This window comes from Hypomesus nipponensis, chromosome 22 (assembly GCF_054491055.1).
Source record: "Hypomesus nipponensis isolate SF chromosome 22, ASM5449105v1, whole genome shotgun sequence".
NCBI classification, from domain to species: Eukaryota; Metazoa; Chordata; class Actinopteri; order Osmeriformes; family Osmeridae; genus Hypomesus; species Hypomesus nipponensis.
In genome coordinates, this window is record NC_140382.1 from 15,190,782 (window position 1) to 15,212,900 (window position 22,119).

At 48.0% G+C, this 22,119-nt stretch overlaps 4 protein-coding genes across 5 annotated transcripts; 1 reads left to right on the forward strand and 3 right to left on the reverse strand.

The window, feature by feature from the left end:
• Nucleotides 1-1,058: 1,058 nt before the first annotated feature.
• On the reverse strand, nucleotides 1,059-8,774 carry LOC146236798 (glycine receptor subunit beta-like). The gene is made up of 10 exons (XM_084687881.1): nucleotides 7,107-8,774; nucleotides 6,459-6,565; nucleotides 5,755-5,822; nucleotides 5,371-5,597; nucleotides 5,138-5,220; nucleotides 4,205-4,342; nucleotides 3,440-3,592; nucleotides 2,736-2,884; nucleotides 2,446-2,604; nucleotides 1,059-2,188 (listed from the first exon to the last, which is right to left on the reverse strand). The coding sequence occupies exons 1-10, from the start codon at nucleotides 7,352-7,354 to the stop codon at nucleotides 1,883-1,885; spliced, it is 1,638 nt and encodes a 545-aa protein (XP_084544007.1). The 5' UTR covers nucleotides 7,355-8,774; the 3' UTR covers nucleotides 1,059-1,882.
• A 1,309-nt stretch (nucleotides 8,775-10,083) lies between these two features.
• On the reverse strand, nucleotides 10,084-13,261 carry LOC146236799 (dihydropteridine reductase-like). 2 transcript variants are annotated; one of them, XM_084686626.1, is made up of 7 exons: nucleotides 13,042-13,261; nucleotides 12,024-12,116; nucleotides 11,762-11,858; nucleotides 11,456-11,596; nucleotides 10,784-10,892; nucleotides 10,478-10,561; nucleotides 10,084-10,390 (listed from the first exon to the last, which is right to left on the reverse strand). In XM_084686626.1, exons 1-7 carry the CDS (start codon nucleotides 13,144-13,146, stop codon nucleotides 10,291-10,293), a joined length of 729 nt encoding a protein of 242 aa, XP_084542752.1. In that variant the 5' UTR covers nucleotides 13,147-13,261; the 3' UTR covers nucleotides 10,084-10,290. The 2 variants fall into 2 exon arrangements, with proteins under 2 accessions (XP_084542752.1, XP_084542753.1); XM_084686627.1 differs by lacking the exon at nucleotides 13,042-13,261 and adding an exon at nucleotides 12,545-12,763.
• pmm2 (phosphomannomutase 2) lies at nucleotides 13,201-15,163 on the forward strand. Its single transcript, XM_084686628.1, has 8 exons — nucleotides 13,201-13,336; nucleotides 13,611-13,722; nucleotides 13,932-14,008; nucleotides 14,101-14,192; nucleotides 14,292-14,391; nucleotides 14,516-14,591; nucleotides 14,690-14,805; nucleotides 14,930-15,163. Exons 1-8 carry the CDS (start codon nucleotides 13,262-13,264, stop codon nucleotides 15,032-15,034), a joined length of 753 nt encoding a protein of 250 aa, XP_084542754.1. The 5' UTR covers nucleotides 13,201-13,261; the 3' UTR covers nucleotides 15,035-15,163.
• fnip2 (folliculin interacting protein 2) lies at nucleotides 15,162-22,067 on the reverse strand. Its single transcript, XM_084686624.1, has 17 exons — nucleotides 21,289-22,067; nucleotides 20,598-20,706; nucleotides 20,341-20,439; nucleotides 20,148-20,248; nucleotides 20,006-20,077; nucleotides 19,750-19,820; nucleotides 19,499-19,570; nucleotides 19,274-19,385; nucleotides 18,722-18,941; nucleotides 18,504-18,592; nucleotides 18,258-18,398; nucleotides 17,619-17,788; nucleotides 16,654-17,416; nucleotides 16,419-16,575; nucleotides 16,071-16,256; nucleotides 15,835-15,950; nucleotides 15,162-15,627 (listed from the first exon to the last, which is right to left on the reverse strand). The coding sequence occupies exons 1-17, from the start codon at nucleotides 21,309-21,311 to the stop codon at nucleotides 15,549-15,551; spliced, it is 2,580 nt and encodes an 859-aa protein (XP_084542750.1). The 5' UTR covers nucleotides 21,312-22,067; the 3' UTR covers nucleotides 15,162-15,548.
• Nucleotides 22,068-22,119: the final 52 nt, after the last annotated feature.

Consider the following 22,119-nt stretch of genomic DNA (forward strand, 5'->3'; position numbering starts at 1 on the left):
GGGGGAGAATACTGCTACAGAACTGTAACACCATTGACATGTTTTACACAGATATGCAACCTGTGTTCTCTCTCTCTCTTTATATATACAGTATATGGATGCATGCTGTATATTTACTCTGTTTCCATTCCTTGCAGCATTAATCTGTCTCACTCTAAGATGGAACCATAAACTTGTCTCATTCTCAAAGCTTGAACTGTAAGCCTGTCTCACTCTCTAAAATGAAATAGTAATCCTGTCCCACCTCAAGACTGGAACCTTTAACCCGTCTCTCTCTCTAAAATTGAACCATAAGCCTGTCTCACTCTGAACTGCAGAATCTTTTTCTTTTTTCTTTCTACTAGTTCCTGTCTTTTACTTCCTCTCTCTTTTCTCCTTTCAGGTCAAAGTAAGGCATCTCTCCTTCCTTCCCTCTCATCTCTCTCTGGGGAGATGAGATTAACCTGATGACTTTAGACCTGTTATGTTTTAGTCCACTAGATGGCATCGTAGGACAGTCAACACGTACGCACACAGACATACAAAGGTCCAATAACATCTGATTACATTTTAATAGATCTTATAGAAGCAGGTATGTTGCTTCATTAAACCATAATATCTTATAATATCTTAGAATCACAATTTACAGTATTGTTTCTTTATCAGCATAATGTTCTCTTGATTTAAGATGAAATAGCATTTTATCAAACTTATATCATAGCATCTGTTCATGGCCTTTTAAACTTATGGCCAAAATGGGTTGTATCAAACTTATATCACATCTTTATGCTTGCATTTTATCAAACTTAAACCATCACAATGTTTTAGCAGTTTATCAAACATATTTGAGCATAATTGATTAGCATTTTATCAAACTTATATAATAGCATCTGTATATGGCATTTTATCAAACTTATATCAAAGTATATTAACATGAGTTATATCAAACATATACTGTATGCTGTGCATCATTGCATATTTATATCAAAGCATTTAGGCATGGACAGATACATCTTAATGTTAATCACAGCTCATGCCACAATTACCCCCCCGCCCCCTCCCCACCACCATCACCTCACCCCACACATTCTCAACATCCCCAGTTTCTCTACTCCACCTTCCCCCAGGAAGGGGGGCAGCTAAGTACAAAGTTTGGCGGAGTCATTCACTTTGTGATACAAGCACCAAATATCGCACAGGAACTCATCAAGGGGTTAGTTGATATAAAAATAACCATACAAGAAAGTGTGTACTATTAAGATGGTAAAAGGTTAAACCTTCTACCTTTAATTGTATATAATTTTTTTTTCTTGAATATGGCTGACATTTGAGAATCTTTGTCCAAGGGGGAAATAGATTGAACAAGTGCTGTCTTTGTCAACTGGAGGAAAGGGAAGAAATGTCCACCAATGTAATATAGTACAGAACAGGATGGATACAGTGTGATTGCAAAAAATGTCCCTGTCTGGTTAGATGAAGGTGAAGATACTGAAGCAACTTTGAGGAGGTACATCAAAGCTGTATACTCATGTTTAACGATACAAAATCAATTGTTTCAAAAGAATGCTTTCTATTAGGCCACTGAGACATAAAATGTTCAGAACCTTCCAAAAATTATGAATTATTCCATCCTACAAAACACGGATTGTGCAAAAATAGAATCTCCATGTTTCAAAAGATAGGAATTGACCCTATGTAGGAATTGAATTGAGCAGTTTTTAAATGGTTTTCCTTTTATTATATGTTAAGAATTGCTTCCACTAGCTATCATTCGGTGTCCATCTTGAAAAATGGCAGCCATATTCAAGTTTTTTCTGGCTCACTTGAATTTCCTATTAAGTAGCCTAAAGGTGAACCACATGGAAAATGTCATGCTTGTATCACCGTCTCAATGATTTTGCACTTAGGGGCCAGAGTACAGGTACACAAACCAGTATATTACGTTGAAGAACAGAAAGGTGAAGGGGAACAGAGCGCGTGCATACAGGTCGATGCGTTTGGCTGCAGCAGGGATGACAGGCTTGGGGGGTGCTGGCTTCTTGTTGTTCTTGGCCTGTGATTTGAGAGCGCCGCTGACCTCGATGGGCTTGCCGTAGCAGTCGAAGTTGGACAGCTCAAAGTCCCTGGGGAGAGAGCCTACGATACTGAAGTCACTGGAGCGCAGATCTGACTTAGATGTACACACCTTCTTACATCTGGTCTCCACGACCTGGACACACACACACGCACACACACACATGCATACACACACAAAAAGGAGAGACAGGGAGACAACACACACCAAAAGAGAGGGTAGAGACAGGCAGACAGACACCGAGAGACAGGGAAAGCGATCAGTGATTAAATATACTCTGTCCTGCCCTTATTGAAAGTGATGTTTTGAAGCCAGCTCTTTCTCTAAGAGGGGGGAGGCTGAATTATGCTCAGTAATTATCCCCTTCACATCTTAGAACCTGTCACACTTGCCTGCAGAGTGCTGACATGGATGGGAGTTCCTCCCGTGCCGTTGACTGTGTTGGGGGTCTTGGAGGGCGTCTTTTTGCCCTCCTTCTCTCTCAGGGCTTTCTCCTTGGTCGCCATCTTGGCCTTCTCCTCCTCAATGCGTTTTGGACTGTTCAACATCACCTGAAAAAGACACACAAACACACACTTACTTTCAGACACACTCAAACCACCACGTTTGTGTGTGTGTGTGATGTTTGAGTGAAGATATCTATCTGTGTGTGTTTGCGCGAGGACGTGTGTGTGTGTCTGACCTGCACTACAGCATACTCCACTAATGAGGAGAAGCCAAAAAGCAGGCAGGTGATGAGCCAGACGTCTATGGCTTTAACGTAGGAGACCTTTGGAAGCTCCGAGGCCAAAGACATGGACTCTGAGGACAGAGATAGCACTGACAGGATCCCTGGGGAGAGACCGGAAAGAAGGGGTGGAGGGGGTGAGAGAGCAATAGGGCAGAAGATGTAGACAGAATGAGAGATTCAGGGGGGGAGGGATGAGAAAGGGTGAGAGACAGGAAGGAGGGGTGAGTGAGGCTGCGAGAGACAGGAGAGAGGGGAGAGAGAGGGTGAGAAAGAGAGTTGAAAGAGGACAAGAGACAATGGAGGGGGGGGAGAGAAGGGGAGAGAGAGAGAAAGAGAGAGAGAAACAGGTGGGGGAGTAAGAAGTAGATAGAGAGAGAGCGAATACAGAGGTACAGGAGGGATAGAGACAGAGACTGCTGATGGAGGGAATAATACAGTCGAGAGAAAGACAGCACAGGGTGATTATGTCAGCAAACTTACCTGGATCAATGGAAGACGGACGGATGGACGGACGGACAGACGAATGTGAGGGGAATGATGTGAGGAGGTGGATCCGTGCGACAGTGACGGAAGGAGAGATGGAAGATCTGACACCCATCTGGGGAGGGGTCAGGGGTCAGGGGTCGGTATGAAGGGTCAGGGGGTGATGGCCGTACCTAGGGGCACCCTGGCAGCGCTGGCATCGGGGTTGATCCAGAAGGAGAGCCATGACAGGACCACAATGAGAAGCGTGGGTGCGTACACACCCATCAGGTAGAACCCCACCTGCCTCCGCAGCATGAAGATCACCTCCACACAAGTGTAGTAGCCTGTACACACACACACACACACACACACACACACACAGAGAAGACACACACACACGGGTCACACACATATCAGGTACACACATGGCTCACACACACACACAGGTTATCAGATCTCCACACACACACACACACATACACGTCAGACACACATAGTGCAGACACACATGCATACACTATCTTCCCATCAACCGATATTCAGTCATCAAGTGCTCATCCACTTAGAAAGAATTCATCCATACAAAGGTCTTGCATAACAGATCTACATGAAAGAAGAGTTACATAAGAGCGGAGAGCTGGGTTCAGAGATGTGTGGCAAACAGATTCCCTTGTCCCCATTTTACTGACTCATACATTAGACATCACCTCAACCTCTCTGCATCCCTTGCTGCATCCCAACCTCAGTACAGACAGTTTTTGCGACTCAGGCTCAATAGACCACATTCTGAATTCTAACATCACTTTAACCACATTCTGTAAGTGAAACTAATCTCAACTTTTGCTGTGATCACATTCTGCATCTCAACCTCAATATAACCACATTGTGCATCTACAACCTCAATATGACCACATTCTGCATCTCAACATCAACTTGTATACACCACTGTGTATAACCTGTGCCGGGGTAGAATTTGGTGCAGTTGCCGTATTCGATGTCTTCCTGTTTGATGTCGAATTGCGGCAGAGCAATCTCATCCATCTGAACTGGGTCTGACTGCCACATGAACACCAGGTCGCTGGTGGTGTAACCAACTGGAAAACACAGATACAACCATGTCAGTGATAGGGGAAGGGGGGCAGGGTGAGTCAGAGATCAAGTTTGTGAGTGGGTGGATTACGTAATTAGTGAGTTGGTGGATGAGTTAATGAGTGAATCAGTGAGTGGCTGTGTGAGTTAGTGAGGGGCCGTGTGAGTTAGTGAGGGGCCGTGTGAGTTAGTGAGGGGCTGTGTGAGTTAGTGAGGGGCCGTGTGAGTTAGTGAGGGGCCGTGTGAGTTAGTGAGGGGCTGAGTGAATCAGTGAGTGGCTGTGTGAGTTAGTGAGGGGCCGTGTGAGTTAGTGAGGGGCCGTGTGACATAGTGAGGGGCTGTGTGAGTTAGTGAGGGGCCCTGTGAGTTAGTGAGGGGCCGTGTGAGTTAGTGAGGGGCCGTGTGAGTTAGTGAGGGGCTGAGTGAATCAGTGAGTGGCTGTGTGAATTAGTGAGGGGGCGTGTGAGTTAGTGAGGGGCCGTGTGAGTTAGTGAGGGGCCGTGTGAGTTAGTGAGGGTCCGTGTGAGTTAGTGAGGGGCTGTGTGAGTTAGTGAGGGTCCGTGTGAGTTAGTGAGGGGCCCTATGAGTTAGTGAGGAGCTGTGTGAGTGAGTGAGTGAGTGAGTGAGTGAGTGAGTGACTGAGTGAGGGGCTGTGTGAGTTAGTGAGTGGCTGTGTGAGTTAGTGGGTTAGTGGATGAGTTAGTAAGTATGTGAGTGAGTCAGTGAGTACATTGGTGAATTAATAAGTGAGTTACTGAGTGTGTGGGTGAGTTAGGGTATAGGTGGGCGAGGGATCTTACAGCTCTCTAGCTGCATTTTGCAGAACTGGGTGTCCATGGGGAACAAGGTGAGGTCCAGGGGGCAGGACAGCGTGACTGACAGCCTGGAACACAAGACAGCATCGAACACATTACGTAAGCAAAGGAAAAGTGTGTGAGGTGTGTGTGTGGTAGTGTGTGCCTCTGCCTTATGCTGAACAGCATGTCTCCATTGCGGAGGATGATAGACTGTGTGTGTGTGTGCGAGCCCTTGCCTCATGCTGATCAGCACGTCTCCGTTGCGGAAGATGAATAGCAGTATGTTGTCTTGCGTGACGTCGTGGAAGTTGGCATTCTTCTCGTTGGCGAAGAACAGATCGGGCTTCCAAAGACACTGGAACATTTTGGGGTCCACCGTCAACGCCTCATTCTTGAAGTCGGTCGGGAGGCGGAGTCGAGGGTCGTTCCAGCGCTGGCGGAGGAAAATATTCACCCGGTAGTCCTGGAGACAGCAATGAAAACCAGGTAGACACAGTCCCGGTCACAGTAGACAAAAAGACTACATACCGGTAATGTTAAAAAACAATAATGTTGTAGTTAACGATTCTTAATGCAGATTTTAGTGATGGTGGAGGTTAGTGTTCATGATAGTGACTCACCATGGTGGTCTCCTGGATAGAACCAAAACTGTTGATGAAAATGTTCACCTTGTCTTCAACTGGTATGCCTACAATGCAAACATACATATTCAAATATTACACACTCATAATAATTTGTGATCAAATACATAATATGTTATTCTTACTATAAAACATACTCATAAATTGACACATATTATTGTTTGTGGTAGTAGTTGTAGATCTAGGGTATCTAGTACTAGTGGCTCCAGGGCTTGTAATTTGAGTCTCTCGTGGGATTGTAGTTCTAGTGGGATCAGGAGCTGTAGTTGTAGTGGCTCCAGGGGTTGTAGTTGTGAGTGGTTATGGTATTATGGTGGTCAAGTTTCTATGTCCATTTTGGACCATCAGACATCTAAAAAGCTTCTGAGATCAGGTCATGTGACATTCCGCTTGACTCGTTCTCCACTGAACAGCATATGGTCATGGCTTCCAGCCCTCTCAGACATCTAATCAACCACAAACATTCCTCCTGTCCTCTACTCCCCCCCCCTCCCCAACACACACAGCCAGCCACAGGAAAGAAATACTACTTTAGACAAACAACAAAAATCCATAAAGCGTCGCGCTGAATTGTATTTCTTCGGAAGTGGATATGTAAATAAATTCACTCAACTATACACCCTCTGCTGCAGGATTAGGTTAGATACCCTTTCAGGGTACAAGCCATAATTAATGTGACCAACCTTTGAAGTTGGGTCGGATGCGGGGGTCATAGCTGACCATCAGACGGTTCAGGATGTTGCTGGTGGAGTTGGCAGGAACCTGGGCCAGTTCCTCTGCAGACAATTGCCTGTACAACAACACAATGTTACCATGGGGACCTTGACCATACCATTCAGGGCTTGAGTTTAATAGTTGTATTAAGTTTACAGCTTGGCTTATTAGACAGTCGTTTGTGTGGACCTAGGTTTTCTAGTTGATGATCTTAGTGGAGAGCAGTTTAACTACTTGATGTTTACATTTACTATTAGTCATTTGGCAGACACTCTTATCCAGAGAGACTTACAGTAAGTACAGGGACATTCTCCCAGAGGCAAGTAGGGTGAAGTGCCTTGCCCAAGGACACAATGTCATTTGGCACAGCCGGGAATCGTACCGGCAACCTTCTGATTTACAGCTCGACTCCCTAACCGCTGAGCCATCTGACCCCCCCCATGATGTTAGTGTGAAGCGATAGTTTAACTAGCTGATGTTAGTGTGGAGTGTAGTTTAATTACCTGATGTTAGTGTAGAGCGATAGTTTAGCTGATGTTAGTGTGGCGTGTAGTTCAACTAGCTGATGTTAGTATAGTGCAAAGTTTAATTCGATGTAGTTTAGCAATGTCACTTACGAGGGACAGATGACTTTCTGGCCTTTCTTGCCCTTGACCCCCTTGGCTCCTGTCAAGTCAAACCAGAGCAGCAGCAGCAGCAAGAGCCGCCACCCCGTCTGAGCCATGCTCTCTTCCTGGACACACACACACACACACACAGGCATGCACACACACACACACACAGGCATGCACACTCTCATGCATATGCACACAATCACACACACATGCACGCGAGCACACACATTTACACACATACAAAGACACATACATGTACACACACATGCATAAAAGAAACCGACACAAACAGACACAAGTAAACATGCACACGTGCACACAGACAGACAGACACACACACACACACACACACACACACACACACACACACAGTTACAGTTATTTGAATCATTTTTTATATTATCTTGATGCAACTTGCCTTCGTTACAACCCTGTTGTTTAGAACCCTTCCCAGTTCATGTGAGTATCAATATGCATAGTAGGAATTCTGTGGGCTGTGGACAGGCTACAGAGTGTCTAACAAGACTGTTGCAGAGTGGTCATTACCATGACAAAGCAGACCGCACGGCAGCGGTCAGAAAGCTGTCCCGGTATGTAGGTTAACCAACCCCTCCGGTGGATAACTCATCCACGGTTCTCCTCACTTTCCTGCTGACACGTGCAGTCCCCCTCGGTCGCCTTCCCTACTTCTCCTCGCGGGAGCCTGCACCTCTACATCCTATCCAGTGTCGGCGGGAACGGCGAACCGCACGCAACTTCGTGCCCGCCGCACGAGCTCGTTAATCAACTGGGGTGTCACTAACCCACGAGAGAGGCCGTCCCGTCGTGGGAGGGGGAGAGAGGAGGGGGGAGATGACAATACTGCGGCTATGCAGGGAAACGCATTAACTGAATGGCGTAGGGCCATAGCTACCATCAACAGTATCCAACTACGAAGGCAATAAGGCTACAGGATCAACTCCAATAACTCTGTTGATCACTTGAAATTCTCAGAATACGCAATCACACAGCGCCTGCATTGAGCTGCAGGACACGGCTGCTTCCAACACTAAAATGCAAAATGGAAGGAAATATGCTGGTCTTACCCTCCTGCGCGGGATGAAATATTTCAGAAGATCCGGTAAATACACATTACAGCACTGTCACGCTCCCCTTACGCCAGTCTCCTCGCGTGTCCTGTCCTGAAGTTCTCCTCAGCGCCCGCCCGCATGCGTGCGCGGAGAGGAGGGGGAATAATATGAGCGAGAGCAGAGCGAGAGGGAGAATGTGTGCATGTGTGCGCGCGCGCGCGCGTGTGCACCTGCTCTTTTACATGCGCAGTCTTGGGAAAACTACCGTCAGCATCGCGTCGAAGCGCGAGCACGGTACAAAAGTCAGTGTGGCACGCGCAGCCTCCCCCATCCAACACTTTAATATCCCTTCATCTCTTCGCCGGGGGTGCCTTGAAGGTTACTGTGATTCTCTGTGCCCTGCTGTCTCTCTGTGTGTCTATCACTCTCACACACACACACACACACACACAACCTCAGACAAACACACACTCCAACAGGCGGACAGAGCGTTTTCGGAAGGTTTGACACAGCCTATGCTGTGTGTCGCACTGGAAAACGGGAGGAGACGGACAACGCTGGTATAGTCAACCACTCGTTTCCTCATAGGTGCGCATCAGTATTGATTTTTGAATCTGGTCAAGTCAGCCAAGTCCGAGTGTAAACCATGTCAGGCACACATGTTCCAGAAAGGTGATGGGGGCACGGGCGGGCGGGGATTGATTGGTTGAGTTAGAGCGAGGAAGGGATAGAGAGGGTTGAGTTGAATTGGAAAGAGAGACGGAGACAGGAGGTTGAGAATGTTGTTGGAGGGAGAGAGACAGCCTGGGGTAAAATGAACAGGGAGGGGGAGATGGGGGGGAGCTGTGATATAATCCTTTGACAATCAAAAATCCTAATCCTGTAAAACTATAGGCCTAGTTTTAAACCAATCTGAGGACACGCGGTGTTTGTGGGTAACATTCCAACACACTATCTCCAGTTTCTCCATAACAGGTTCCTCCTGCTCGCGAGCTAACGGTATCCAGTTATTATGTATGATAGCTGCTTCTCGTCACAGCGCGCTGTTCATGCGGCAGTCCGCGCGGTAGGCTACATGATGCAAATTCAACATGGCCCACTGCGCTCCAGCCTCCAATTAACGTCCATATCGACAGTGGAGTACATAGGACACATCGTCCGTTGAAGGCTTCTTGTTACTGCTAAAGCGTAGATTGTGGTCCATAAAATGACCGATCTCGGCTTGTGAGCGCAGAACTCTCCAGCAGCGTGTCCTGCGTGAAGCAGGACCATGGACAACGTCGACGGCATGGAGGCGCTCATGCTGGCACAATTACCTACCATACAGTGCTCGTAGTGAACCGCTGACCATCCGCTTTTACAAAGGAGGAGGCCCATAGATACTGTGCAGAACTACCATTATATGCTTGCAAAACTTTCGTTGCTCAATTGTATGTACAAAGATTTTCACATTCCCACCTTGTTAAAGTCAGAGGGACACAAGCTTGGACACTATTGGTTGTTTGGTAGGAGCTTAAATCACACTAGACTTCTGTATCACCAGTTCTTATTTGACATCATTGCTCTCAGTCTCAAAACAATTCGTACACGTATTAGTTATAACAATAACACTATCAACCACACGAGGGCGCACAAACATGGCTGATGTCAGCAGTCTTGTCCCAGACTGAAGATCCAAAGTAATGAGGAACGTCATTCAGAAGCTTCAAAACGGTAGAAAATCTATAAACTATGAAAAGTGAGTGGTGCAACTACAGTTTTAGACATACAACTAGACTGCACAGTATAACCACAACAGATCCAGAGTAAAGACATTGCAGGTAAACAATGGAAGAGACCCAGCTGTACAGATGAGACACACAGCAGAAGAGCAGATACTCAGCCGACACAGAAAGGACAGGAGAACCACATCAGTTGGAGGTTTTATAGCAGCTAGAGGCACCTTACACAGGGGACATAGTGTACACACACACACACACAAAAACATGCACAGCTTGTTTACAGGGGCTCTAGTGGGATGTGTTAAGGTTCTGCTCAGTTAGAATGGGACCTGAGACACAGGCAGATTTCGAGTTGGCAATTTGGACAATTACTTCCCAGGGGGGCGTGGCCTGTGTCTATATGGGCGTGGCCTGTGTCTGGCCCTGTGATGTCACCAGTTCCACCAGTGTGCCAGACGCAGGACGGTTCTCTCCACTCGTCCAGCTGTAGAACAGTCTGAAAGACAGAGCACAGTCATAACTAACACACACACACCCACACACACACACACACACACACACACATACAGGTTAGGTCACTTACTCAGCCACGTATTCCAACGGCGTCCAGGAAGTGGTGTCACCCTCTGGCATAAACTTTCTGTTCATGGGCGTGTCCAATGTGACACTGTGGAAGAGCAGGATTTGTCAATTAGATGCTTTCTAGTCTGTCATGGGTGTGTATGATTTAATGGAGTCTGAGACAGACCAGACCAGACCAGACCAGACAGACAGACAGACAGACAGACAGACAGACAGACAGACAGACAGACAGAGACAGACAGACAGACAGACAGACAGACAGACAGACCAGAGACACACAGACAGACAGACAGACAGACTGACTCACGGCAGTATAGCGACAGCAGTTGCTCCAGGAGGCAGACCACTGTTGGCTCCTGCTAGAGACTGACACAGCTGGTGGACTGCTGCCTTCGCCATGCCATAACCCAGCATACCTGGAGACACAGCAATGGTAGTGCAGCAACAGTACTATCTTACTGTAGAAGTACTGTGTAGTAACACATTATTACAGTAACAGCAATACTATGGTACTGTAGTAGTTTTACTGTTACATAATGGAATACTGTAGCAATACATTACCATTACTGTCAGAGTAATACTGTAGTACTGTGCAGTTAGTCCTGTATGAATATACCATTACTGTAAGAGTAATACTGTGCTACTTTGCAGTAGTCCTGTAGGAATATACCATTACTGTAAGAGTAATACTGTACTGGAGTAGAAATAATACTGTAGTGGCATTACTGTGGTAGTGTAGTAGTGTACTTTAATATTGTAGTAATACTACTGTAATAGTACCACCAAGGTACTAATATTTTTAAAGTCCTGTAGTCACACTGAACATTAGAGGTTTGTGTGTGTGCCTGGGTGTATATGCGTGTGTAACTGGGTGTGTATGTGTGTGTAACTGGGTGTATATGTGTGTGTAACTGGGTGTATATGTGTGTGTGTAACTGGGTGTATATGTGTGTGTACCTGGGTGTGAGTGGGTGTGTACCTGGGGATCCAGTCAGACCGGCCTTGGCCCCCGCCAAAGTGAGCAGCCCTCCCTCCTTCAGGTGTTTGGTTGCTAGGTGACTGGAGATGGTTGAGGTCCACACACTCTGTTTCCACATCAAGTCACTGTTCTTAAAGAGAGCTGGATGGATGAGGTGAGACGGAAGACAAAAAGTGGAGAGAAGAGAGGGGGAGGCACAGAAAGAGAGAGAGAGAGAGAGAGAGAGAAAGAGAGAGAGAGGGGTTACTGAGAAATAAGTTGAAGTCTTTTTAAGAGAGAGAAGGGGTTTGTTAGATGACCACTTACCTTTAGCCTTGGCACTTCCTCCTGCCCAGCCTCCTGCCACACACAGAATGGCATCCACCTTCTGTTCCCCTAGTAACGAAGACATATCTGCTGTCACCTAGGCAATAAAACACATCCATAATCAGTATCAACTTACCATTTCTGGTTCATGCAAGTCAATGGTGGTCTGAGTCGTTGTAATTTCGTATCAATGGACTAAATAGATTGTAATTAAATGGAAAGGTAAGTTATACATGTCTCTCAAAAACACACACCGACTCACCTGGTCAGCCTGTCCGGTGAAGGAGTCGTTAACTGTGACCAGTACGTTGGCGTTCGCATCATCGTTGGCACCTATATCAACGCTCGCGACCCACTGTCAAAATAAATATAACAGTTTGTATCAGCACAGCACGTGATTATTGTCAACGCCATGAGTTGTTTTCTGGACTGAACCTGGTGACCTATCGAAAATTGTAACCAAGGCCAGGGGTCGCTGTTTTAAAGGCTTGCCAATGTTATGGTTAGGGCTCGAAAATTTACGGACCATTATGGCAAGCCATTAAACATCGACCCCTGGTCAGTTTTCGATAGGTCACCGATTTCGGTACAACACCGTTTCAGTTCAGAAGACAACTCCTCGTTGGTAACATTTAGCCGTAACTAGTAGACCAGTGATTTACTGTGGGCTACTTAACAATTGCAACGTAGACAGGGTTGCAGAAAGTTCTAGTTAATTAGGCTACATAACTGGTTGCGGGCTGTCCAACTAGATTCAAGTTAGATTGGCAGCTACACACCCACCCAGCTCTTAGACTTGAAGTACTGTACGCATGCAGACCCCAGGGCGCCTTTTCCGCCGTACACAATGACTCTGCGTGCTTCAGCCATACTCTCCTGCACTCTAACCTTGCTACGTGTTTACTTTAAAGACACCACTATACGGTGATTAAACTAGCCTTACATACAAACTGCACAGTGTACACTCATTCGGTGGTTAAGGTTTAACCGGAAGTATTTAATGTTACTCCGAAACCTTCAGACCAATAGTTACAGTGGGCGTTGCTTTGTGGTGTTCCTTAGTTCATATCCCAGCGCAGCCCGTTAAGGTGGGCGGCAACTACGCCAGTGGTGTGCTGTCGTGTTTGCGTGGTATAAACTGGTGTCTGGCCCACATGAACTGCATTTAAATTATCAACAACGATTACTTTTAAGACCGTATTAGCGGGTTTTGTCTGTCATACGAGCGCAACTAACCTCAGAAAAACATAACATCGATTTAATTCACCCCGCAGACATACCCCAAAACAGGATTTCTGTCCGTGTTTCGGAAACTCCGCAGGTTGGAGTATAAATCGAAGGTACATCGTACTGCCACTCTGATTGGATAGAAATCCAAAAATCATTTCCCTGTACACAACCGAGGTGACGTTGCAGGCAACACGTCTTCCGCACACAATCCAGGTACAGCACTGTGGAAGAACAGATCCAGAGCTCTTGAAGCCGGCTGTTTTAAAGAAAATGAGTGAAAGTGCCGTTGACACAAAGACGCTGTGCCTTTTCGATGTAGACGGTACGCTCACCGCTGCACGCCAGGTAAGTAAGACTGATAAGAGAAAAAGAAACAGACAATCATTAGGCTAGAATGTAAACATAATCTAATTATCCTCTGTAAATTAAATTAATGTAATAAGTCTTTGCAAAGCAGCATTACTCGTTGGCTTTGACAAGCCTCGCAATACGGCCACAGGAGCAGAAGAGCTAATATTCCTGTTGAAGTTGGGTGCCAGCTAGCTGACTTTCGATACACTGTGTTATAGCGCAGACATACAGACTTGTGTGATTTGAATCTGTTTATGTCTGGTCCCAGCGCGTGACATCGAAGATGTACGAGTTCCTTCAGCGGCTTCGGGGGCGCGTACGTGTCGGTGTGGTGGGGGGCTCCGACCTCGACAAGATCCGGGAGCAACTAGGGGAGGACGGTGAGCGTGTGACTGATGTAACTGATCCCTAAAGGCCAGGATGACCTTTCTGCAGCCTGTCTGTATGTGTGTGAGACTGTCACACTGACAGACATAGACCATAAAGACAGATAGAAATCTCCCTTAAAAAAACTGCCAGGATCTGGTGTCAGCGAGGGGAATCTACTGAAGGTCTACTGTGCCTGTACCTTGTGTGTATTTGTGTCCAGTTGTACAGAAGGCGGACTATGTGTTTGCTGAGAATGGACTTGTGGCCTATAAGAATGGAGAACTTCTGGCAGTGCAGGTAAGACCGTCTTTTATTGGCTAGTTTGCCAACCATGTCCTCTGTGTGACTTCCTTATCTCAGATCCGTGGCCTGTGATTGGTCTGTTTTAGAGCATTCAGGCTCACATGGGGGAGGAACTTCTTCAAGACTTCATCAACTTCTGCCTCAACTACATGGCCAAGATCAAGTTGCCCAGAAAAAGGTACAGCCACGCACACATACGCACTTCTGCCTCACCCACGTGATCAAGATGCCCTGGAAGAGGTACACACACACACGGCTGACTGGTCCTCTGTCCCAGGGGAACGTTTATAGAGTTCCGTAACGGAATGCTGAACGTGTGTCCTGTTGGTCGGAGCTGCTCTCAGGAGGAGAGGATAGAATTTTACGAACTGGACAAGGTCAGCCTCTTGCTTACCTCTTTCTGTACCCCTACCTTTATACGTCTGCCTCTCTCTCTCAGTCCACTAGATGGCACTGCAGGACAGTCCTCACACATTCCAGCACCTTTTTTATTTTTTGCAGAAAGAACGAATCCGAGACAAGTTTGTCTCAGTCCTGCGAGAAGAGTTCAAAGGCAAAGGCCTGGCATTCTCTATAGGTATGACCTTTGACCCAAGGCCTGGCCTTTCTCTACAGATCTGACCCCTGAGCCTAACACTGACATGCACCCTCTCCTGCCCTCCTGTGTGTGTGCAGGGGGTCAGATCAGCTTTGATGTGTTTCCTGAGGGATGGGACAAGCGCTACTGTCTGGGTCTGCTCGACAGTGATGGATACTCCACCATACACTTCTTTGGAGACAAAACCAACCCTGTGAGTAACACCTAACGCCAGACTGGCTTCTACCAGTGTCTTTTGGCCTGTACCTGCTCCTTGCTGTGCTTCACTGTAACACAAGTCAAGCTATATCTGCTTTACATGTGTGTGTGTGTGTTAGGGGGGAAATGACTACGAGATTTATGCAGACCCTCGAACCATCGGCCATGAAGTGAGCAGTCCGGAGGACACACAACGCATCTGTGAGCAACTGTTCTTCTCCTGAGAGGAGGAGGAAAGGGATCAGGGGTTAGGGTCAGGGAGGGAGGATGAACCCTGAGACATGACATCATCACACCTGTATATAATCACCAGGATGCAAATCAGCTGTTTATGAATAAAGAACTGAACCATTCAGCGTCCAATTCGCTTTAATGTCTCTCTGTCACATACACGCACACAATCTCTCTCTCACACGTACTGTCTCTCACACATACATACATACATACACACACACACACACACACACACACACACACACACACCATGCCTGCAGCTGATAACTTCTCCCCACAGTCTGTGACAGATCGTCAGTCTCAGAGTTGGAGCTGCACTAGACATGCAGTACTGCAGAACATCCTCTTCTTTTCCTCTCTTCTTCTTCTTCTTCTTCTTCTTCTTCTTCTCTGCCTCCTCCATAGTAGAGCCTGGACACACATGGGGAGTGCACTCCTCTTTCTCCTCTTCTTCTTCTCCTCTACTTGAAGGCCTGGGTGTCACAGGGGGAGTGTCCTCCTGCTCTACAGGAAGGCCTGAGCCACACAGGGAGTGTGTGTTCCGGCCACAGCAGCTAGCAGAGCAACGTCCTCACACTCAATCCTGCCAGAACACACCAAATCGATCATTTATACATCCTCTCTATTCATTATTTGTACTGCAGTGTGTCTGTTTGTGTGTGTGTGTGCCTACCCCACGGTTATAGCCAGGCCCTTGGTACTGCAGTGTGTGTGTGTGTGTGTGTGTGTGTGCCAACCACAGGTCTACAGCCAGGTCTTCAGTACTGAATGTGTGTGTGTGTGTGCCTACCCCAAGTGTGTAGCCAGGTCTTTGGTACTGCAGCGGGTGTGATCTCTCAGGTAGACTGCCAGCAGTCTGCTTCTCAGGTACAGCTCCTGGAGACAGTCCTCCAGGTGTCTCACACACTGCAGAACACACACACACATGAAACACTGTGTGCGTGCACAGCCTGTACCACTACACTAGTGTGTGCTTACATTGCCTTTGTGGCCCCAGTCCTAGCTTTTACAGATGTGTGTTCTTACATATTGTGGCCCCAGCCCCAGCTTGAACAGGTGTGTGGTGGAGAGCAGCAGGGTGGAGACCAGAGAGGAGGGGGCCACCTCGGGCCCCAGCCCCCTCCTCTGACTGCTGGCCACCTGGACACACACACGCTCCACATCTGCCAGCACACACACAGCCTCAGCCATGGGTTCGTCAAGCACGGGGTACTACACACAAAAACACACCTGTTATAAACCTGTTAAACGCCGTTTACGCAGCTTGTATACACGTACACACACCACACCATTCCAACACATACATTTGTAAAGCGGGGGACACTGACAGTCTACAGAGTGAGAAGAGAAGGGCAGAGTGATGAGGTCACTCACCAGGACTGCATGCTCCAAATCTCCCATGATGCTTTGCAGCAGGTGCTGGTGAGCCATGGTGCCATGGAGAGCAAAGTCTGCCAGGTAGTCAGGGCTGAACTCTCCCAGCAACGATCGACCCAGGTCACTCACACACACCCCATGCACCGCCTCAAACCTAATACACACACACAGGTGTGTAAGAAGGCAACACACACATTGTGTTTTCTTCTGTGAATGCAGCTGTTACTGTTACCTGGGCAAGGGTAGCTCCAGCTCTGGTGCTGTGTTCAGTGGTCTTGAGAACAAACAGCCAATGTTGTCATCCTCACTGGATTGATCCTCCTCCCCCGCCTCTCCTTCCCCCTTTCTGACAACTTCTTCTCCCTCGTCCCCCTCTCTTACTTTGGCTCTTCCCTCTGCTCCTCCTCCCCCATCCTCTCCAACCCTCATTCTGTCTCCCTCCTCCCTGTCTCCTCCACCTACTCCTCCTCCTTCCAGACCCATACCCTCCAACTCCCATGTGGGCACATCCTCACCACCCCCGTCCACCCTCTCCTGTGTGTGTGATGGGTGTGTATGAGGAGAGTTTGTGTGTGAGGTGTGTGTTTGAGGAGTGTGTAAGGGGTGTGTGTGAATGGCGTGTGGTTGTGTGTGAGGGATGTGTGAGGGGTGGGTTTGAGGAGTATCTGTGGGGTGTGTGTGAGGCGAGGGTTGTGCGTGAGGAGTGTCTGTGTGTGTGGGGGGTGTGTGAGGCGAGGGTTGTGCGTGAGGAGTGTCTGTGTGTGTGGGGGGTGTGTGAGGCGAGGGGTGGGGTTGAGGAGTGTCTGTGTGTGTGGGGGGTGTGTGAGGCAAGGGGTGGGGTTGAGGAGTGTGCGTAGGAATGTGTTCCTCCAGGGGAGAGCAACGTATGAAGTAGGAGAGGACGTAGAGCAGGCGCTGGACCTGATCCCTCCTCCTGCCTAACACCACCGTCCGGCACACTCGCAGGGGACTGCCCAGAGCTCCATACAGGTCACCTGAACACACACACACACACACACTGTTAGGACTGCCCTCTCTTCTAAACAGTTCACCTCCAGTACACACACACACACACACTGTTAGGACTGCCCTCTCTTCTGAACAGATCACCTCCAGTACACACACACGCACACATACACACACAAAGTTAAGGTGTAGTTTGGGCGGGTTTCAGAGTTTAAGGATGTAACTTCTCACCAAGCTGAGCCCACAGGGGGTTGTAGGGGTGGGACTTGCCCAGCATGTGCACTGATTGGCTGGTGTGTTTCTCACAAAGGCCTGTGATGGGTGGCTGGTTGCTGGGGGTTACCGTTGGGACCCAAGCCAGGTGATGAGTCAGTACGGCCGTGAGGAGAGACGAGAGGAAACTGACAGACAAACACATACACACACAATCACACACACAATCACACACAATCACACACACACAATCACACACACACACACACACACACAATCACACACACACAAGTCGTGACATACCCCGAGGCTCATGCTTTTGCAACAGTGTATAATTAGAACATAACAGAACAAATGTATATGTTGTTGTTATGGTGTGTTATTAGACAATGTGGTATTAAATAACTTGGTTATTATGTATTATAGTCCACAGTAATAATATGGTATTATACTTCAACAGTAATACAGGCCTTAGTAGTACTACAGTGATATGGTACATAGTTTAGGGCTAATCTTACCAGCCTTAAATACAATAGTATAGCAGAGCACATCACAGCACAGCACAGCACAGCATAGCATAGCATAGCATAGCATAGCATAGCATAGCATAGCATAGCATAGCATAGCATAGCATAGCATAGCATAGCATAGTCTCACTTGCTCCGGGTGTCCATCAGTGCACTCAGCTCCTGAAGGAAGCGCTGACAAAGACGGTCTCGCTCAGCATTCTGGGATACCATGGTCAACCACACTGGCTCCAAAATTCTCGGGGCCATGAAGAGGTTCCAGAGTGCTGTCCTACACGTACACAAACACACACATTAAATGCTCTGAATCTATTGCTGTAACATCTGGCCTTGCAGACAATCAGAACCTGTGATTACCATGACGATGCCCTCTGACCTGAACTCTGCCAGCGCGTCCATGACCCGGCTGACGTACAGCTGCTGCCTCTGGGTCGACTCATTCACTTGGCGACACAGCAACATGGCCTGGACACATACACAAACAAAAATACATATAAGCAGAAAACAGAAGAGAGCACAAAACACACACCTGACACGCATCGTATATATTTAACAGCAAATCTAAACACAAAACACAACCACAGTGTTACACACCCTCTCAACTGCCATCTTGAGTTTGTTCAGGTGAGCCTCAATGAGGGGGAAGTGGGAAAAGAAAAAGTCAATGAAGGAGTGTGTGTCGTCCTGTGTTCCGGAAGGCGAGGACTGTGTGTCTTCTGGCAGAGTAATGATGATGCTCAGAGCAATCTTCCTCCTCCGTGCCATGACAGGACCAGAGCTGCAGCTCTCGTCTGATTGGCTGAACCTCTCCTCACTGCTCCTGGTACACAGGGGATAGGTCAACCAGTGCCCTTTCTCCAGCTGCACGTACAGTATTAACCACACTGTGAACATCACCTCAACAACACTGTAAACTACAGCGCGACACACCACCCTGTAAACTCAGTGCAACAAACTACACAGTGAACTCCATGGCAACAAGCTACACATTATACTACACTGCAACAAACTAAACTGAGAACAACACTGCAACACACTACATTGTGAACCTTAATGCCACAAAGTATGTTGTGAACTACGTTACGACAAACTACATCGTACTGCAGCCTGTCCACTGCTGTGTGCCCACAGAACTCATTCCGTTACCGAGGAGTGTGGTACTCCAGGCTGGTGTTGAAGCTACGTTGAAGGCGTCTCTGATAGGATGAGCTGGAGGAAGGGGTGGAGCCTGGCGAGGCCAAGGGAGTGGCCAGTGATGCTGAGAGTCAAGAACGGTTTAAGGTTAAGGGTCATTATGGGTGACTGTGACAAAGGTGCACTTCGCTGCAACTATGGTGACAGTAACCTTGACAACTGTGTAGGAGGGGGTACCTGAGCGAGCTATGCCACTGTCTCCATCTTCACAGAACACTCGTCCAGGCATGTCCACTGGAGTGCTGTGGGCTGGCACACACACACACACACTCACATTTTATACCTTATACCATACCCTCTATCATCCTACATGCCTCTTTTATACTACATGCCTCTATTATATCACAAGCAAAAATCCTATGTGTGGCCAAATCTGTTATTGCACTGCCATTGTGTGCGTCTGTGTGTGTCTGTGGTCCATACAGTACCTATACTACCACTGCTGCTGATGCTGTGGCCAGGACAGTCTTGGGAGGCAAATTCAAAACTATCATGTAACCTAGACACACACACACACACTGTTTAAAGACACTCACACACACCTGGACACACACACTATTTGAAGACATACACTTTTAGAAGATATGCGCTCCCACCCCCCCACCCCCACCACACCCCCACACACACACTGTCAGAAGAGATACATTTATATTAGTAACTGATTGAGAGATATATTTTTCTTACGTGTTTGTGCTTCCCATGGAGCTGCCAACTCGAGCAGAGAAAACTTTACTGACCATCAGCTGAGGAGGGGATCTGTTGGGACAGACAGTGATGTCACCACACACTGGAACTCACCATGGTAACAGGAGCAACTGTTTCTCACCTTATGTGATGGATCTTGAGGGTAGAGCCCTTGTAACTCATGGCAACTGATCCAAACATCATCTCCCCAAACATGTTGACATCTGACGATGGTCGGGTGTACTAGAACACACACACACACACTCTGCTATCACCGTTTCTCAAAGCTGTGTGGATCTTTTAAAATGTGTGTGTGTGTTTGTGTGTGTGTGTACCTGGTAGCTGGGTGAGGGCTCTCTTTGTTTGTGACTCTGGGTGTTGATTCCAGGATTCTTCTGGCAACGTTTGGGAGACACTGCTTCCTCTCCACCAGCCTACACACACACACACACACACACACACAGTTTTAAACTCTGACCTCCTTTGGTCTCTTTATGCTGCAGCATCATGAGACCACGGGATTACAACATGTGACAAAAGCTTTCGTAACGCACACACACACACATGCACAGACGCACAAACACACACCCACCTGTTTCTTGATGGTGGAGGAGTCGAACAGGACCTGTCTGCCTCGACGCTCACAGTCCTGAAACAGCAGCAGCCTGATCTGATTCAGATCCAAATCCCCCGACACCCAGCTGGGGGAGAGAAGAGGACAGGAGAGGAGGACAAGAGAGGACAGGAGAGGAGGAGGACCGGGGGACAGGAGAGGACAGGAGGAGAGGACAGGAGGAGAAGACAGGAGGAGAGGACAGGAGGAGAGGAGAGGAGGAGAGGAAGAGAGGACAGGAGGAGAGGAGAGGACAGGAGGAGAGGACAGGAGGAGAGGAAGAGAGGACAGGAGGAGGGGAGAGGAGGAGAAGACAGGAGGAGAGGACAGGAGGAGAGGAAGAGAGGACAGGAGGAGAGGAGAGGACAGGAGGAGAGGAAGAGAGGACAGGAGGAGGGGAGAGCAAGAGGCCAGGAGGAGGAGAGAGAGGAGGAGAGAAGACAGGTGAGGAAAGACAAGAGGAGAGAAGAGGAGATGGGAGGGGAGAGGGAAGGATAGACAGAGAGGAAGAGGAGACAATAAGCGGTGAGGGGGGGGAAAGGAGGATAGGAAGCAAGGATAGGAAAAGAGAACAAGAAGAGAAGTTAGGAAAATAGAAGGGAGGATGGTTGAAAGCAGGAATGTTCCATTAAACATGGCTGAGGAGTCACCAGACAGAAATACAGCCTACCTGCTCTCCATGCTGGTCTCCATGATGGTCCAGGCCAGGGGCTGCTGCTAGGGTTTGTGTCCCAGTCTCAGGGGCCCTCAGCGGGCTACTGCCCCAGCCTACCCCCCCTCTCTACACACATCCTGGAGCACAAGACTGTCAGATGACCGACTGAGACTGGCTGCGGCTGCACACTGCTGTTGCGTGTGTGTGTGTGTGTGTGTGAGAGAGAGATCAGGGGGAGGGCAAGGGAAATACACCGCGTGGTCTGTTTCCCATACTGTAAACAAACACACACTTTCTGTGAAGCACCCCTCCAACACACACACTCACCGCTGCATTTCCATCTTCAGGGGTGTGTCTGTTTATATGTATCTGTGTGTCCCCCCCATATTGTTTTTAGGATTGCCAGGTGTCTAGCAAGGTCTTGCGATTTCTCTCAGGGCAGGGCAGGGTTCCATTGGTAAAAACACAGACACACACAGTCGCCATGCCCCCACCCTTGACCCGGCCTGGACAGCCCTCTCTTTATCCTCTCACAGGCACTGCTGTGTGTGTGTGTGTGTTGTTCTGGGGATGCTGGTGCGTGCCACCACAGAATCAAAGAGCCTGCTCATACTGCTGGGTATCCACACTGCCTAAGGATCTGTGTCAACACAAACACACACACACACACACAGGAAGAAAGGCAGCATTAGAGTATTTGAACAAGGTCTTGGTGGGAGACTGATGGACTACTGTCTCTGTCCAGAAAAAAGGCAACCATAGCAACTGCCCCAGAATGCAACACTGTGTGACCAGCTGTGATAGCTAGGTCAGAGTTCATCTGCCCCCACACCACTCAGACACAGC

Coding starts and splice junctions, on each gene's coding strand:
- LOC146236798 (XM_084687881.1), bottom strand. CDS start 7,354: ATGTGTCTTTGTATGTGTGTAAATGTGTGTGCTCGCGTGCATGTGTGT. Junction 3,593..4,204: donor CAAATTCTACCCCGGCACAG/GTTATACACAGT, acceptor GTGTGTGTACAG/GCTACTACACTTGTGTGGAG. Junction 2,605..2,735: donor TGGAGTATGCTGTAGTGCAG/GTCAGACACACA, acceptor TGTCTTTTTCAG/GTGATGTTGAACAGTCCAAA.
- LOC146236799 (XM_084686626.1), bottom strand. CDS start 13,146: ATGATTTTTGGATTTCTATCCAATCAGAGTGGCAGTACGATGTACCTT. Junction 11,597..11,761: donor AGGAAGTGCCAAGGCTAAAG/GTAAGTGGTCAT, acceptor TCATCCATCCAG/CTCTCTTTAAGAACAGTGAC. Junction 10,562..10,783: donor ACTGCTGTCGCTATACTGCC/GTGAGTCAGTCT, acceptor GCTCTTCCACAG/TGTCACATTGGACACGCCCA.
- pmm2 (XM_084686628.1), top strand. CDS start 13,262: ATGAGTGAAAGTGCCGTTGACACAAAGACGCTGTGCCTTTTCGATGTA. Junction 14,592..14,689: donor AGGCCTGGCATTCTCTATAG/GTATGACCTTTG, acceptor GTGTGTGTGCAG/GGGGTCAGATCAGCTTTGAT. Junction 14,806..14,929: donor TTGGAGACAAAACCAACCCT/GTGAGTAACACC, acceptor TGTGTGTGTTAG/GGGGGAAATGACTACGAGAT.
- fnip2 (XM_084686624.1), bottom strand. CDS start 21,311: ATGGAGACCAGCATGGAGAGCAG. Junction 16,576..16,653: donor CTGGAGCTACCCTTGCCCAG/GTAACAGTAACA, acceptor TGTGTGTATTAG/GTTTGAGGCGGTGCATGGGG. Junction 15,628..15,834: donor GACCTGGCTACACACTTGGG/GTAGGCACACAC, acceptor GTGTTCTGGCAG/GATTGAGTGTGAGGACGTTG.